We start from the raw sequence: 14,113 nt of genomic DNA, 5'->3' as shown, positions 1-14,113 counted from the left end.
TAGACAATATATTTTGATTTACTCTTTTAGTCAGAGCTCTGCAGTAGCTCAGCTTCCTTTACTAAATTTTTATGCTTGTAGGCAGGCTGCATTTTGGACAGCCCTAAACTAGATGGACCCTGAGGTCCCTTCCAGCTGTTATTCAGTTTTCAGTCATGTCTGACTTGGGGAGTTTTCTCAGCAAAGACATTGGAGTAGTTTGCCATTTCCTTCTCCAGCTCATTTTACAAACTGGGATGAACAGGGTGACTTGCTGAGGGTCACACACCTACTGTCTGAGGCCACCTAGCTGTCATATCTTCCATCATTTAATTTCTGCATAAAACTGTAATGACCTACCCGGTCTCAATATCAGTTGTTGCCCATTTCCCACTTTTTTTTTTTGCTCATTACTTGTTTCAATAGTTCAAGTTGTTCCAGTCACACGCCATATTTTTCTCGTTGCATGTATTGACTCTGGTCTCTGCCCTATCACATGGTCTACCCCTAGACATCCGACTCACTCACATTACTAACAAACACTCTATTTCTTTTTTATTTGGTGCGTGCCCTCTCTAGCACTTTCTCAGTTCTCAAGGTGTGCGATTTCTGAGCCATGCTTTTTTACCATCTTCACCTTTTGATTTGAAGTCACTGAAATCAGAATCGAACTGAGAGGATCTCTTATAGAACTTTACTACCTCATCTTCAGCAAACGTTGAAACATAAGCATGTTTCTGTACTATTTTAATTTCCATAAGCTATTTTTGTAGCCTATCATGATCATCCCAATAAGACTGTCCTTGAGGGCAAGGACCATTTGATTCATCTATGTGCCTTGCACATGGTTGGCACCTCATAAATGTCTGTTCAACTAACACAAATTTCGAACACTGCACAGCCACAAAATCAGAGTCTTCTGATTTTTTACTATTTTAAGCTGAACATTAATCCTAGCCTTACAGCAGAAAAAAAATACACTATTTCCTTTCTGGGAACATACATTGTTTGTACACTATTTGGGGCAAGGTGGTTCCATTCTATCAACTTGAAATAAAGTACAAGACATGTGATGTATTCATTTTATTTAATAAATGTTATTACCGTACCATGTTATTACCATGGAATGTAAGTTTATCTTAAACATTAGAATTCCACAAGTGTAACAAAGCATTACTTAAATATGTCAACATTTGTGTAAGGAGAATGCTTACATTAGTCTGCCCGTGTAATAAACCATCAAATCTAAAGGATAGTAGTATCTTTTTCAGCTGGACATGACTCTAGAGAAAACACAATACTGCACACATTTTAAAAGTTCTCTATCTTTACTGCTTAACAAGCACTTCAAATACATATAAAACAGGTGGCATTTAAAAAACAATTTCAATATGGTAGCAGCAAAAATATAATTAAGTGATAACGGTTCTGTTATTCTAATCTTTTACTAACTTTATAATAAATACTACTGTGTTAAGTAGCCTGGTTAACAACTGTTCAAGGCTCATCTTAAAATACAAACAAGTTGTCTATGGTGAAGATAGGGAATAAAACTCTTGCTACAATATTTTCTTTTGAGTTTTCCTTACAGATGTTCTTTTGGCCCTAGTCAAAGCCAGGCAGCCCTTGACACTGATGTTTCCACCATTCTACACAATGAGGAAGTTAAGTGCTTCCTGAATTGTGTTACAGCAGCTTCCCATATTATATCCCAAATTATGCCCCATCTTAAAGTAACAGGAGCTATGAGTCTTGGCCCTCTAATTTTTTAGTCGTTAATTGTTGAGATTTGAGGAATATGAATATAATTTATCACCCGAGTAAGCTTCAATGACCAGTTCCTTTTGTACTAACTTAGCTCCCCTAATTAACTCTTGGGTACCAATCAGTATACTTTGAATCACCTGGGAAAGTAAACTTCCATGAAAAAAATCCAATCTTCAAAATTTCATGATTGGTTGTGTCTTGACATATGCTGCTTTTTAGAACCACATATCCCTAAATGATTTATTTTTAAACATAAACAAATAACCTCAATGTGAGGTATCTAGCTCTAAAACATCAGCATGAAGACAGCATCTTTCCTCCTAAGGCTTGGGTTTTGGTTTTGCCCAGTATTCCCGATACATGGAGTACAACATACCTAAAGAAAAAGACAGAGCAGTCAGCTTTTCAGTGTGGTTTTCTTTTCCTGTTTTTTTTTTCTTTATTTATTTAATATTTTTAGTTTTCAGCATTGATTTTCACAGGAGTTTGAATTACAAATTTTCTCCCCACTTCTACCCTCCCCCTCACTCTAAGATGGCCTATATTCTGATTGCCCCGTTCCCCAGTCAGCCCTTCCTTCTGTCACTCCACTCCCCCCCACCCCCTTTTCCCTTTTCAGTGTGGTTTTCTATATGAAATAAACCAAGACACTTTTAAAATTGGCCATGACAGGCAACACCACTAAGAAAAGTTTACACAAGGAATCAAGACACTGAGCACCGCTTTCATCTTCCTCTATTATCTTAAGGATTATAAATTAAATGCTTTTCATAATTCCCTAACTAGTCCATGAGGTTACATCTAGATCATAAGGATAAAATCATTTGTTGACTCTCAAAGCAGCATAGACAAATCATAAATCTTCACCTCTACAAGAGATTTAAAATGAGGAAACTGAGACCAGAGAAGTGACTGATCCTAGGCTGCATAATATGTATCAGAGACAGGAATCAAACAATCCAGGTATCCTGACTCCAAGTACAGGACTTTTTGTAAAGAAGCATATCCATCTATTTATCAAGTGACAAAAGATGCCTCTCTCATCTAATTCTTAATCCCTCCCTCCTACCATACACTCATATAAAATGCTAACGATATTTATCCCATCCCACAAATACTATCATTGCTGGCAAAGCATTTCCAATACATTAAATATATGGAATTTCACCCACATGGATGATCCCTGTCAATGGAGCTTGCAGGCCTTCTCCACCTCAACACTATTTTCTTCAGCTGCTGCAGCCAAAAAAATCTCATCATCTGATAACCAATCCTATGTTTATTATCTTCACCAAACTTAGAGAGGCTGGTCCTCAGAAAAAAGACCCCACTCTATGGCTGAGCTGGTACATAAAGCTTTTCCAGGTTAATCAAAGCTTTTGTTTCATGGGCACAGCCTTTGAGAAGCCAAGGTCACTTCTATGCCAAAAGGAGGTTCATCAGAAGTACTTATAGATGTTTGCTCAGCCTCTTGCTCAGTATAATATCACTAAGGGAAAGGACTGTTTTTTCCCCTCTCCTTCCTGTTTAATGCCTCACTGCTCCTAGTATAGCAGTGAAATCTGTTAGGAGACCAAGTACTTAATTCAGCAATTCAGGCATGACGTAATAAAAGCCTACACTAGGGCAGTAGCAGTGAGACTAAAAAGAATAAAGGGCAGTAATTTAACAATGTAATTTTCATTAACTCGAAGATGTCATTACTATACAGATACCACAATGAGGAAAAATATTCCTTTACCATTTTAAAGTGGCTTAAAGATTACTTTGTAAACCCAAGACTGGAGACTCCTCAAAGACTATTAAGAGCATGAGATTTAGAGCTGGAATATCATAGTTAATCCCCTTCATTTTATAAACGAGAAAACTGAAGCTCAAACATGGTTAACTGACATCCAAAACTCTATACATAGTAACAATCATGAATGTAAACCAAAAATTACTGTATTGTGTTAAAATTTAACAGTAGTTCCCAAAGTGGGTGATACCCAAGGGGGCGGCAGTAGCCTCTGGGTGCAACTGTACACTTAATCTGAGACTTCTTTTTCTTTCCTAGTTTGTAAGATTTCCAGGAGGTGCCAAGTAATTTTTTTTTTAAAGGGGGTGGTAGGCCAAATAAATTTGGGGACTTGTGTTAAATGATCAATTGATTAAAAGTCAATTAGTTTTTGGATGCAAAAGATACTAACAAATAACTGCAGGAATCTTTCTAAATATTATTTACCTCATTCTGTTTTTTTTTTTAAGATATGCATTAATAATGAATGGAGAATGAAATGTTTGCTATGGAGGACCTACCAACAGTCATTGCTCCTACTACAAAACCTTGGGCTCCCACACGCATGTGAATCAGGTGGACAGACATTTTAGTATCCCCTCTGCTCTTCAGTTTGTATAATCCATACGCAACAATAGCTGCAAAGCCTGCTATTCCTGAAAGGCAAAGAGTCAACAGGTAATATGCAAGCCAAATGCATAAAGAAAAAAAAAGAGTGTCAGATCTCTAAACAAACAACTCTCTTCTGTATTTCACCCAATGGATTAGGGCTATCTATGTTTGTGTCTTATAATGCTACTAGACCATGAGTTCCATGAGGGAAGGATTTGCCTAAATTTTGTATTTTGCCTATCATGGTAATGGTGCTCTGCACTGCATACAACAGGTGCTAGCTGGATGAATCAACTAACATAACTATAATATGCGGTGCCACTTACAGACACAGTCAAGTCCCTCTGCTCCTTAAAAAAGCTTTTATTGTCCCTGCTATCCCCTCAACCTATTACCCTTTATCTTCTCTCTTAGCCAAATTCTATAAAGTCACCTACATTGACAGCCTCCATCTCATCAATTCTCACAAGTCAAATTTCAGACTCAAGCACTAACTAACTAAACATGTCCCCTTCTAGTTACCCACAAGTTCTGACCTGCCAAGGCCAAGGGCCTTTCCTCAGTCCTCACTCTACCTGATCTCTTTCTGTAACTTTTAGAACAGTCCACTGCCCACCCCCGCCCCAGCCAAGATCTGCTGCAAGAGGAGGTGATGCACAATCTGGAGCTGAAGGGGCTAGGGTTGAGTCCTGGTTTGGCCACTCACTGACTGTGTGACCCTGGACAAGTCACTCACCTTTCTGGGCCTCAGGGCTCCCTCATTTTGAAGGGATGGTCTAGTAGGCCTGTAAGGCTGCTTCCAGCCCCAAATCTATGACACTGTGATCCTTCATTGGCTTCCATGACACAGTTCTCTCTTGGTTTTCCTCCTATGAATCCAATCATTCCTTCTCAGCCATCTTTTCTGAAGCAACAACTTGTTTTCCACTCAGTAAGCGTGAGCATTTCCCAAAGCTCTGTTCTGGCTCGTCCCCTTTCTTTATACTTCCTCCCTATCTGACCTCATCAGCACCTCTGAATTACCTTCATTAAGTTATCATCTTCACATAGTTATAAGCTGGCAGAGACCTCAGGGGTCATCTAGTCAAACTCCCTCCATTGTATAGATGAAGACCTGAGGCCTAGCGAGGTTAAGTAAATTCCTTGAAGTCACACAGGTAGTAATCAATGGAGAAATCTGAACTCAGGATCTCTGAATCTAGAGCCAGTCATCTTTCCCACCAAACCATGCTGCCTGTGTGCAAAGGAATCCCAGATCCAGAGCCAATCCTAAACTTTCTCCACAACTCCAGGTTCAGATCACCAAATACATGCTAGACATCTCAAACCAAACATGGCTGAAATAACTCATTTTCCCCACCAAACTTATCCCAACTCCAACTTATTCCCCTTGATGGCACTATTTTTCCATCAACCCAGATTTACAACCTTTAAGTAACACCTGACTCTTCCCTCTCCCTCACATTGCTACCAATTGCAATCCACTACCAGTCCATGGATTATCACCACCATCTATCTTTTGTGAGATTGGGTCTCCCTATCTTGCCCAGGCTGGAAGCACGACAGCCACCCCCAGGCCTGATCTCCCTGCTGGTCAGCATAAAAGCTTTGGCCTGCTGTTTTCCAACCTGGACCAAAAATCCTAGTACCCACCCCACAGCCCATCTCAGGGGCTCATCATATCAGTGTCAAACTTAATGCAGACACCTGATTACCTTTAGCTCTATTTCAACTCAGAACTACCAAACTCAAAAAGAGCCACCAGCTCAGCCTCTACAAGCAGGAGGGATTACAGGCCTATGTTACCACATCTGGCCAATAAAATCATTTTAAAGATTAAGGAATAGAAATGTAAAATCATAATTAAAGTCTTAAATATACTTTGGGTAATTTTCAGAACAGAAAGAATCTTAAAAGGGAATATGTGTGTTAGGCTCCCTAAACTGAATTGGTGAATAAACAATGATCAAAACTGATGTTTTGTACATTATCTAGGTTACATCTTATAAACAAATGCCTTAGCAAAATCTCCTTAAAGAGATTTCCTATAATTTTTAATCAGTTCCCTGTATATTTTAGAGATGAGGCCTTTAACAGAGACACTGGTTGTAAAGATTTTCTCCCAATTTTCTGCTTCCCTCCTAATCTTTGTTGCATTGGCTTTTTTTATACAAAAACATTTCAATTTAACATAATCAAAATTATCCATTTGCATTTTGTAATGCTATCTCTTGTGTTGGAAAAGATTTCCAAGTTCCTGGATTTCAGAAAAAAAAAACTAAAAGGAACTTTTAGAGACATAATAGATGAGAAAAGTGGCACCCAGTTAAGCCCAGCGACCCACCCAAAGTCATGCAGCAAAGCTGGGACTAAAATCCAAGGCTTCTCTCCTGATGCAAACCCTGTCTGCAGTCTTTCCACTATATCATCCTGCTTTCCTGATGTTACTGGAGTAAAAGGGAACGTAACAAAATTCTGGCACCTAAGAATTCTAGTCATGAAATCTGTACAACTACTTATTATTCTCATTGCATTTCAAACAGCCAAATGATACCTAAAAAGATATGTATCTAGGAATTGCATGAACAGAACTGATGTTTCAATGGATACCATTTTACTGAGAAATTGTTTTGTCACAGGCAGGCTTACCAATTGGGACAAATGGTGCCTCTTTAGCTTTTCGAGCAAGTTTTGATCCCGAAGTCTCATCATAAGTGGAGAGGGAAACATCATTGTCTGTTGACATTGTAGCTGGTTGAAAAGCCTTCCTAAAAGAGATTTTGAAAGAGACTTTACATTTCAAAAAGTACCTTAAGATACAAAAGGTTAAGGGTATATTCCAAAGTGTCCCTAATTTTGATCTTTCATTAATTTTTTCTAAACTCTTCTTGAACCACATTTGTCTAAATGTCAGGCTAAAATTCCTAATACTTAAAGTTCAGTTTTCAGTACCTCATTAAAAATATTCAAACTTTTTTTCTTATATATTAAAAAAAGGCCAATGACAAAGTTCACTGTCCTTGAACCAAAGACTTGGAAACTAAACTACACCTATCATTCAAACATTCAACATGCTGCAGAAACAGTGCTTGTTAGGAGTATTAGAAATTTGCTTCCTTCAAAGAATCAAAATTAAACAGCTGCTAAGGAAAAAAAAGCCTTTCAGAGAATTATCTACTCAAAGAAAGGTTTGTTTCCAAATAAAGATTAGCAAAATATACTAAAACTGAAGGGGCAGAGAGTTAACGTTAAAAAAAAAAGTGGGTTTTCAGCACGCCAAACACAAGTCAAACGTGCCCTACCTGAAATTTTTAGTTAATTTTAAGACTTAATTAGCTCACATCCACAGACTGGTAGGCCAGTAGGACCTGACCATCTGTTGGATGCCACTATTGTATAACTGAGTGCCTCCAGACTTGGTGCTAGTGTAGCAGATTACTAATTGGAAAAAATGACTGAAGCCTGCACACACATTTCTGTGCGTGGCCCAGTCTGAAAAAAAGTTAAAAATCTTTTGAATGAAGTGAAATCCTACCAGGAGCATTCTATCTTTTCCTCAAGTTTGAGGGCCTTTGAAAAAATGATGACAACCTGAACTTAACCTCCACTTCAACCCAATCACCCCCAAAATCTTTTCAACACTTATCCGTACCACTTTACTCCATTCAGTTGCTACCCTCTTTCTGCTCAATTCCTCTACCTGGTACCACCCTGCCTCATTTCTCCCTTTTCTTAGATGCCCCCACCCTCTGTACCATTTCTCAACTCCTTTCTAGCCTTCTTCCTCTCTCTTCCATGGTCTGCTAGAACTCATGACTTCACCTTTCTCAACCTGCTCTTGCAGATCCCCATGCCCTAAGTCTCCTAGTCATTTAGCCTCATCCTACCTTTCAGGGCAGAGAGGAACAAAGCCAACGAGGTGAAATGCTACTCAGGATGCTGAACTGTGCAAGGATAAGAACTAGTTCACTCAACACCCAGGTGCTAAATATAAATAGCCTTTGCACCGAATTCCATCCCCAGACAAGAAAGAAAATGTCTGGGTCCTGGAGCTGCTTGCTATTCAAATGCACAGAACAAGAGAACATATAGGACAAGAACAAGAAGTGGCTAATTCCTGGAGAAAGCACAGCATACAGGAAGACTAACACAAATATCCTAAAAATAGTGCTTTTATATTTGCCAATGGATGCTCTTTCCCCAAGGATATAATTCAACTTCCTCAGCTTGGAATTCAAGGTCCTCCACAATATGATCCTACCATTACTCACCGCTCCTTCTGCCCTCAGATTCACAAAAGCCTAGAGTTAGCTAAGACCATATATGCCATCTACCTTTAAATCCCTGGCTTCCCAAAAAAGGAAGCTAAGGCCTGAGAAGTTGTAACTTGCCTGAAGTTACACAATACATATGAGCATTACTCACTTTGTCAACTTATTCTTATTCTACCTTGTGTTTACCAGGTGAAGGAACCTGAGCCAAGGTGGTGGCTGTGTAAGTAGAAGGAAAAGAATAATGAAAGATGTGAAGATAGAAACGTTGAAATTGAGTCAACTGACTGGATACAAGGCATAAGAGTGAGGTGAGGATATCAAGATTTTGACTAGACAGCAGTGCTTTCAACAATTACGAAAATGAGTGGGTTTGAGAAAAGATGATTAAGTTCTGTTTTAGACATGCTGAGTTTGAGATGCCTAGGAGGAGGATGCCTCTCAGAGGAGAAGCCAGGACACTCTCACACTCCCTCCCCCCCCATATAGATGTATACTCAATACAGAGAATTATCTGTATGAAATGATAACTAAACTCTTGGATACTGATGAGAAAGAGCCCAGGAGAGAACTTTTGGAATTAACTATGGTGAATGCGTGGGGCATAAAGAACCATCTTTGTGAACCTCAACATGTACTTCTCTAGGTTTCAATTTTCTTATCTGCAAGGGGTTGTTGGACTAGATCAGTGCTGTTAAACTCAAACAGAATTACATATGGATCCCTGTGGCCACATATTTGACAGAAAACCACATATGAACATTTCTATTGTTCTATTATATTTTTGTTTGTTAAATATTTTCCAATTACTTTAATCTGTTCCAACTGTGCAGGTGGGCTTCCTATGGACTAGATGATCTCTAAGGTTCCCTTCCTGCTCTAAATCCTACATTCCTACATCAAACCTCTCATTTTAGAAATGAGGAAACTGTGACCCAAAGATAAATTTATTTGCCCGATGTTAATTAGCAGAGCAGGAACCAGAATTCAAGTTTCCAAACTTCTATAGTTCAGTATTCTTTAAAACCACAAGGCAAAATAATTGATTTCCCGATGTAGGTACAAAAAAAATTTCAAAACATGCAACTTTACTTTAAATTTTCACCCGTGAGAACATACATAATAAAGTGAGTGATAGTACTACCCCTTCCCTACCTCACACACCCATGAACCAAAAAAGGATATCAGGGATAGAAAATGGAGGCCAGTTTTTCTTGCCTAGATGTAAATATTCCCAGGGCAGCTAGGTGGCAACAACTCTGGAGTCAGGAGGACCTGAGTTCAAGTTGGACCTCTCCTCCACCCACTGGGCACGTCACTTGACCCTGTTTGCATCAGTTCTTCACCTGTAAAACGAGCTGGAGAAAGAAATGGCAAACCACTCCAGTGTTTCTGCCAAGAAAACTCCAAATAGGGCCACAGAAAGAGTCCAACACGACTAAATAAGATCTTTTATTTTTGTCTTCTAATCCATCCATTGGGGAAAAAATAACCACTTGGATCACCTATTCCTGAACTGAAGGAAGGAAGTGGGGTAGACACTTAGAACCAAAGAAAAAGGTTTTGGAATGGCTGGGTCTAGAAGCAATCTTTAACAGGCCCCAACTACAACAGTAGGCCAGCCATTAAAGGAACAGAAGATGGCAGGCCCATCCCTCCAACGTCTAGGCTGCAATAGTTCTCAGCTCACATCTTTTAAGTAACACTGTCCCCTATCTACTAATCTTCCAAACATTCTGTTTAGGGTCACAATGTAGCAAGCCAGTAGCGAGCATTTAGTAAATGCCTGCTGTTTAAGTGACGGATTATCTTCGCCAGCTCTAAGATGCCACCATCATGGCCGGAGTTGGGAGCTGCCCAAAGGGCATCATCAGAATTAAAAGACTCCTAGAAACCAACAGCAACTGAATGAGACCCGAGAACTAAAGAAACACTGCTGAACCATGCTGGTCCCTCACATTTCAGAGGAAACCACGAGGGGGAGGATTTGTATTCAGTCACGGATGGAGCAGAAGCGGAGGTCTGGGTGCCTGTCTATACAAGAGGAAGAGATGGACGAAATAAAGGAGGAGAGTAGAGACACATGCCAAAGAAAAAGAAGGGGGGAGATTTTTCCATTCGCACTGGTCCCTCAGGCCTATCCATGACCTTGCCTCCCTTTCCTTAGGTCCTGTGACCTTGGTCCAACTTTCCGACCTGCTTGTCGGGGCCCTCTCAGTTTCCTGCCATCCTCGGCGAGTCTCCCACGGTTCCCCCTTCCCCCCCCCGCCAAAAAAACCTCAGCCCTCCCCTTGCTCAGGGCCTACTGGGCCCAGGCCAATAAGAGACCCTCCCCCAGCCAGAGGCCCACAGCACAGGTCCTGGCATCCCCCAGCAGCCAGAATCCCCCCTCCTCCGGACCGCCCAGATAACCACGGCCGCTCGCCGACCCCCCCGCCCTCACCCAGGCTCCGCCTCTGCGCTCGCTAGCCCCGTAATCATCTGTATCCCAGCCATACGCCCCCCTCCCCCCACCCAGGCCCTACCTCCCGCGGCCCTCCTCCCTCAGCTCCGGGCCCCGCAGGCCCTTCAACAGCCCGGCCCTGCTCTCCTCTCCCCTCCCCCCACCCCCAGCGCGCCGTCACGCGCCCCTTCCCTCTGTCTCCCTAAGCTCCGTCAGTCGCGGCTCAGGCTCCTTCCCGGGGGAGGGGGGGGGCGGTCTCTCTTCCACCCAGCCCGCCCGCACACCTCCGGTGCCTACAAACCCCCACTCACAAAACAAGAAGCAGCAACAACACCTTCCACAGGCAGACACCTGCTTCTGCTTTGCCACCACCCTTCGCGGTCTACTTCATACAGACCCCACGCGTACTGGAGGAGGCTCAACATGAGGGGGCGGGGCATCCGGTCTGCGCTCCCTCCCCCGGAATCCCCGCCCCCAGGACTGCGGAGCTGAAGCAGCCAATAGGGAAGGGCGGGGCGGGGCTGGAGGATGCCGGCAGGGTGGGAAGCTCGCCGGCCGAGCGCAGGCGCAGTGGAGGTTCGTCTCCCCCCCTCCTTATCCGCGAGCTCCGAGCCACGGAGCCGAGCGCCCGCCCCAAGCGACTAATCTCCGTCTCGCGCCTCTTGGGCCGAACCCGGAAACAAGACACTTTTAGGGGGAAAGGCCGGCTGTGAAGGTCACCTGTGGTGCCTCGGACTGTCCCAGCTACGTCATTCGTCACACGCCCTGTTCCCCGCGCTTGGGCGGGGACACCATGTCCACGGGCAGTCACGTACTCACCCCGTGGGTGGAGGGAGGAGCCCGGCCCCGAAGGTAAAACCTGCAGCTTGTCATCCCTGCTTTACCGGGCGGGAAATTGAGGCCCTGCCGGGAGAAGAGATCCCCAGAGGTCACAGCTGCGTCTAGAGGCTCTTCTGGCTCCAGCGGGTAGAACGCACTAAGCCCTGAGTTCAAATCGTCCCTCAGACCCTAGCTGGGTGAGCCTGAGCCAATCCCTCAAGCCTACGGAGGAGGGTTCATTCGCCTCATCATAAGGTGGGCATGATAATAGTACCCACTTCCCAGGCTTGTTATGAGAGTCAGCCGAGGTGAGACGCATACTGGTAAAGCTTAAAGTTATTGCTAATTTTTATTATTATTAGGGCGGCTAGGGGGATAGAATGCTCGTCCTGGAGTCAGAAGGACCTGGGTTCAAATTCGGCCTCAACCGCTATACGTGTGACCCTAGGCAAGTCACTTCACCCTGTTTGCCTCAGTTTCCTCATCTGTAAAAATGAGCTGGAGAAAGAAATGGCAAACCACTCCAGCATCTTTGCCAAGAAAACCCCAAAAAGGGTCAGGGAGAGTCGGATGTGACTGAAACGACTCAATAACAAAAATTCTCATTATTCCAGCCCCACTAAGCTCTCCCTCCCCTACAGCTGTCTACCATTCCACAAAGAAAGTCTCCCTCCAGGAGACCCAGGGGCCCACAGAGAACCGACTCCAGACTTTTAACCCCCTTCCAGACACACATTTGGCTCCTTTGCAGCCCCATTCCTGCAGCGGCCCAGAGTCGGGCACAGCTGCTCCTTGGGGTCATTTGTAATGCCCTTTCTGTCCCCTGAGTATTTTCAGTCCAAGTCCCCTGCTGCAACAGTCGGCAGTTTGCACTTTCCCTCTCTTCTGGCTCTCAGATATTTTAAGGGCTTCGATGCTAAAAGCTTCCTTTAAAATAACAAACTAAAAAAGGAAAGTTACAAAGTTGAAACAAATCATAAAACTGTTGAAATAAATATTCAGGAAGATTAATGTCCCGTCCTGCTCTAGATTTTCTAAGTTGTTAAACTTTATAAGATGATAGATCTACAGCTGGAAGGGACCTCAGGGGTCATCTAGTCCAGTAGTATGCAAAAGTGGGAAGGAGCACTAATGTGTTTGTACAGAAGAATCCCTGCAGACCCTAGTTTGACTTAGTTTTAAAATGTAATGTCATCTTTGTCTTATTGTATCTTTAATTATTTTGTTAAATATATCCCAATTAACATTTTAAACTGCCTTGTTTGATACCTCTGATCTACAGGGTGTTCCCAAAGTCTGGACCCATAGGTAAAAATGCGTATCTTCAAGAAATGAGATGAATGAAATTTTTATTTAATTGGAATATTAACAAATAACATCTTCAGTATGATTTCCATCATTTGTGATGCAAAGATTGATGTACTTTTGCAAGATTCATGTGAACTCGATGCAATAACTCCACGTTGCCGTCAATTGCCTGTGTGTCCAGACTTTAGGAATACCCTGTAGTTTAATTAACCCCTCATATCCTCATGAGTTTCCTCAGAGGCCCAGAAGGATTAAGAGCCTTTGCCAGGGTCAGACTTCTCTGGATTTGGTCTGTTCCCACTGTACTTCGCTGCCTTTTAATACTTAAAATACTGAGGAAGACCTGACTTCTTTGCTCTTTTCACTGACTCAACTTTTGGTCCTTACTTCAAAATCAGCCTTATGAAGGAATGAAAAATATACATAAACCAGAGCTTTACTTAGCATACTTTTTCCATCCTAAATTGACCATCATTTAGAGATTGGTTTAAGGGTAGAGGATTAAGGTTTAAGGAATGTTTAGACTGTAGAAGCCTGGGGGGAATTCCATAATCCCTGTCTCTTGGTGTTTGAAGCACTGTCATAATGAAAAGGGGTGATTTATTCCCAGAGGGCAGCCATAGAGTTGTGGGAGAAAGTTAGAAGGACTCCAAATAAAATTGAACTTCCTAACAATGAGAGCTGACCAAAGGTGGAATGGGCAGCCTGTGGAAATCACACCCCAGCGCTGGAGGACTTTAAACAGGTTCCATGATCACATAAAGAAACTACAGAGATTATTTCTGCTCAGGACTAGAGGCCTCTGAGATCTCTTCTGGCAATGACATTCTAGTCTTCATTTTAACCACAGAATGGTATTTGGCAGACAGTATTTACAAGGCTCTTGGCCCCAGTTCCTTTTTCTCACCTCAGTTCTATCTGGATTGGCTACCCATTGGCTACTGGCAGGGTTCCCACACCCTTCTTGAACCTGTTGTCTACTCCTTTTTTTAAGATTTGGGACCTTAGACCATTTCCTTTGAATGGCATTCATGAATAATAAAGCATTTATTATGTGCCGAGAGCAGCTAGGTGGCACAGTAGATAGAGTGCTGGGCCTGGAGTCAGGAAAGGTCATCTTCCTGCGTTCGAATCTGG

At 42.5% G+C, this 14,113-nt stretch overlaps 1 protein-coding gene across 3 annotated transcripts; it reads right to left on the bottom strand.

The window, feature by feature from the left end:
* Nucleotides 1–1,047: 1,047 nt before the first annotated feature.
* On the bottom strand, nt 1,048–11,286 carry HIGD1A (HIG1 hypoxia inducible domain family member 1A). 3 transcript variants are annotated; one of them, XM_036738923.1, is made up of 4 exons: nt 11,184–11,286; nt 6,785–6,903; nt 4,045–4,179; nt 1,048–2,122 (listed from the first exon to the last, which is right to left on the bottom strand). In XM_036738923.1, exons 2-4 carry the CDS (start codon nt 6,879–6,881, stop codon nt 2,067–2,069), a joined length of 288 nt encoding a protein of 95 aa, XP_036594818.1. In that variant the 5' UTR covers nt 6,882–6,903; nt 11,184–11,286; the 3' UTR covers nt 1,048–2,066. The 3 variants fall into 3 exon arrangements, with proteins under 3 accessions (XP_036594818.1, XP_036594817.1, XP_036594819.1); XM_036738922.1 differs by having other exon boundaries at nt 11,161–11,279; XM_036738924.1 differs by lacking the exon at nt 11,184–11,286 and adding an exon at nt 10,932–11,016.
* Between the last annotated feature and the right edge of the window lie 2,827 nt (nt 11,287–14,113).

This window comes from Trichosurus vulpecula, chromosome 9 (genome assembly GCF_011100635.1).
Source record: "Trichosurus vulpecula isolate mTriVul1 chromosome 9, mTriVul1.pri, whole genome shotgun sequence".
NCBI lineage: Eukaryota > Metazoa > Chordata > Mammalia > Diprotodontia > Phalangeridae > Trichosurus > Trichosurus vulpecula.
This window is presented reverse-complemented; position numbering and strand designations above follow the sequence as displayed.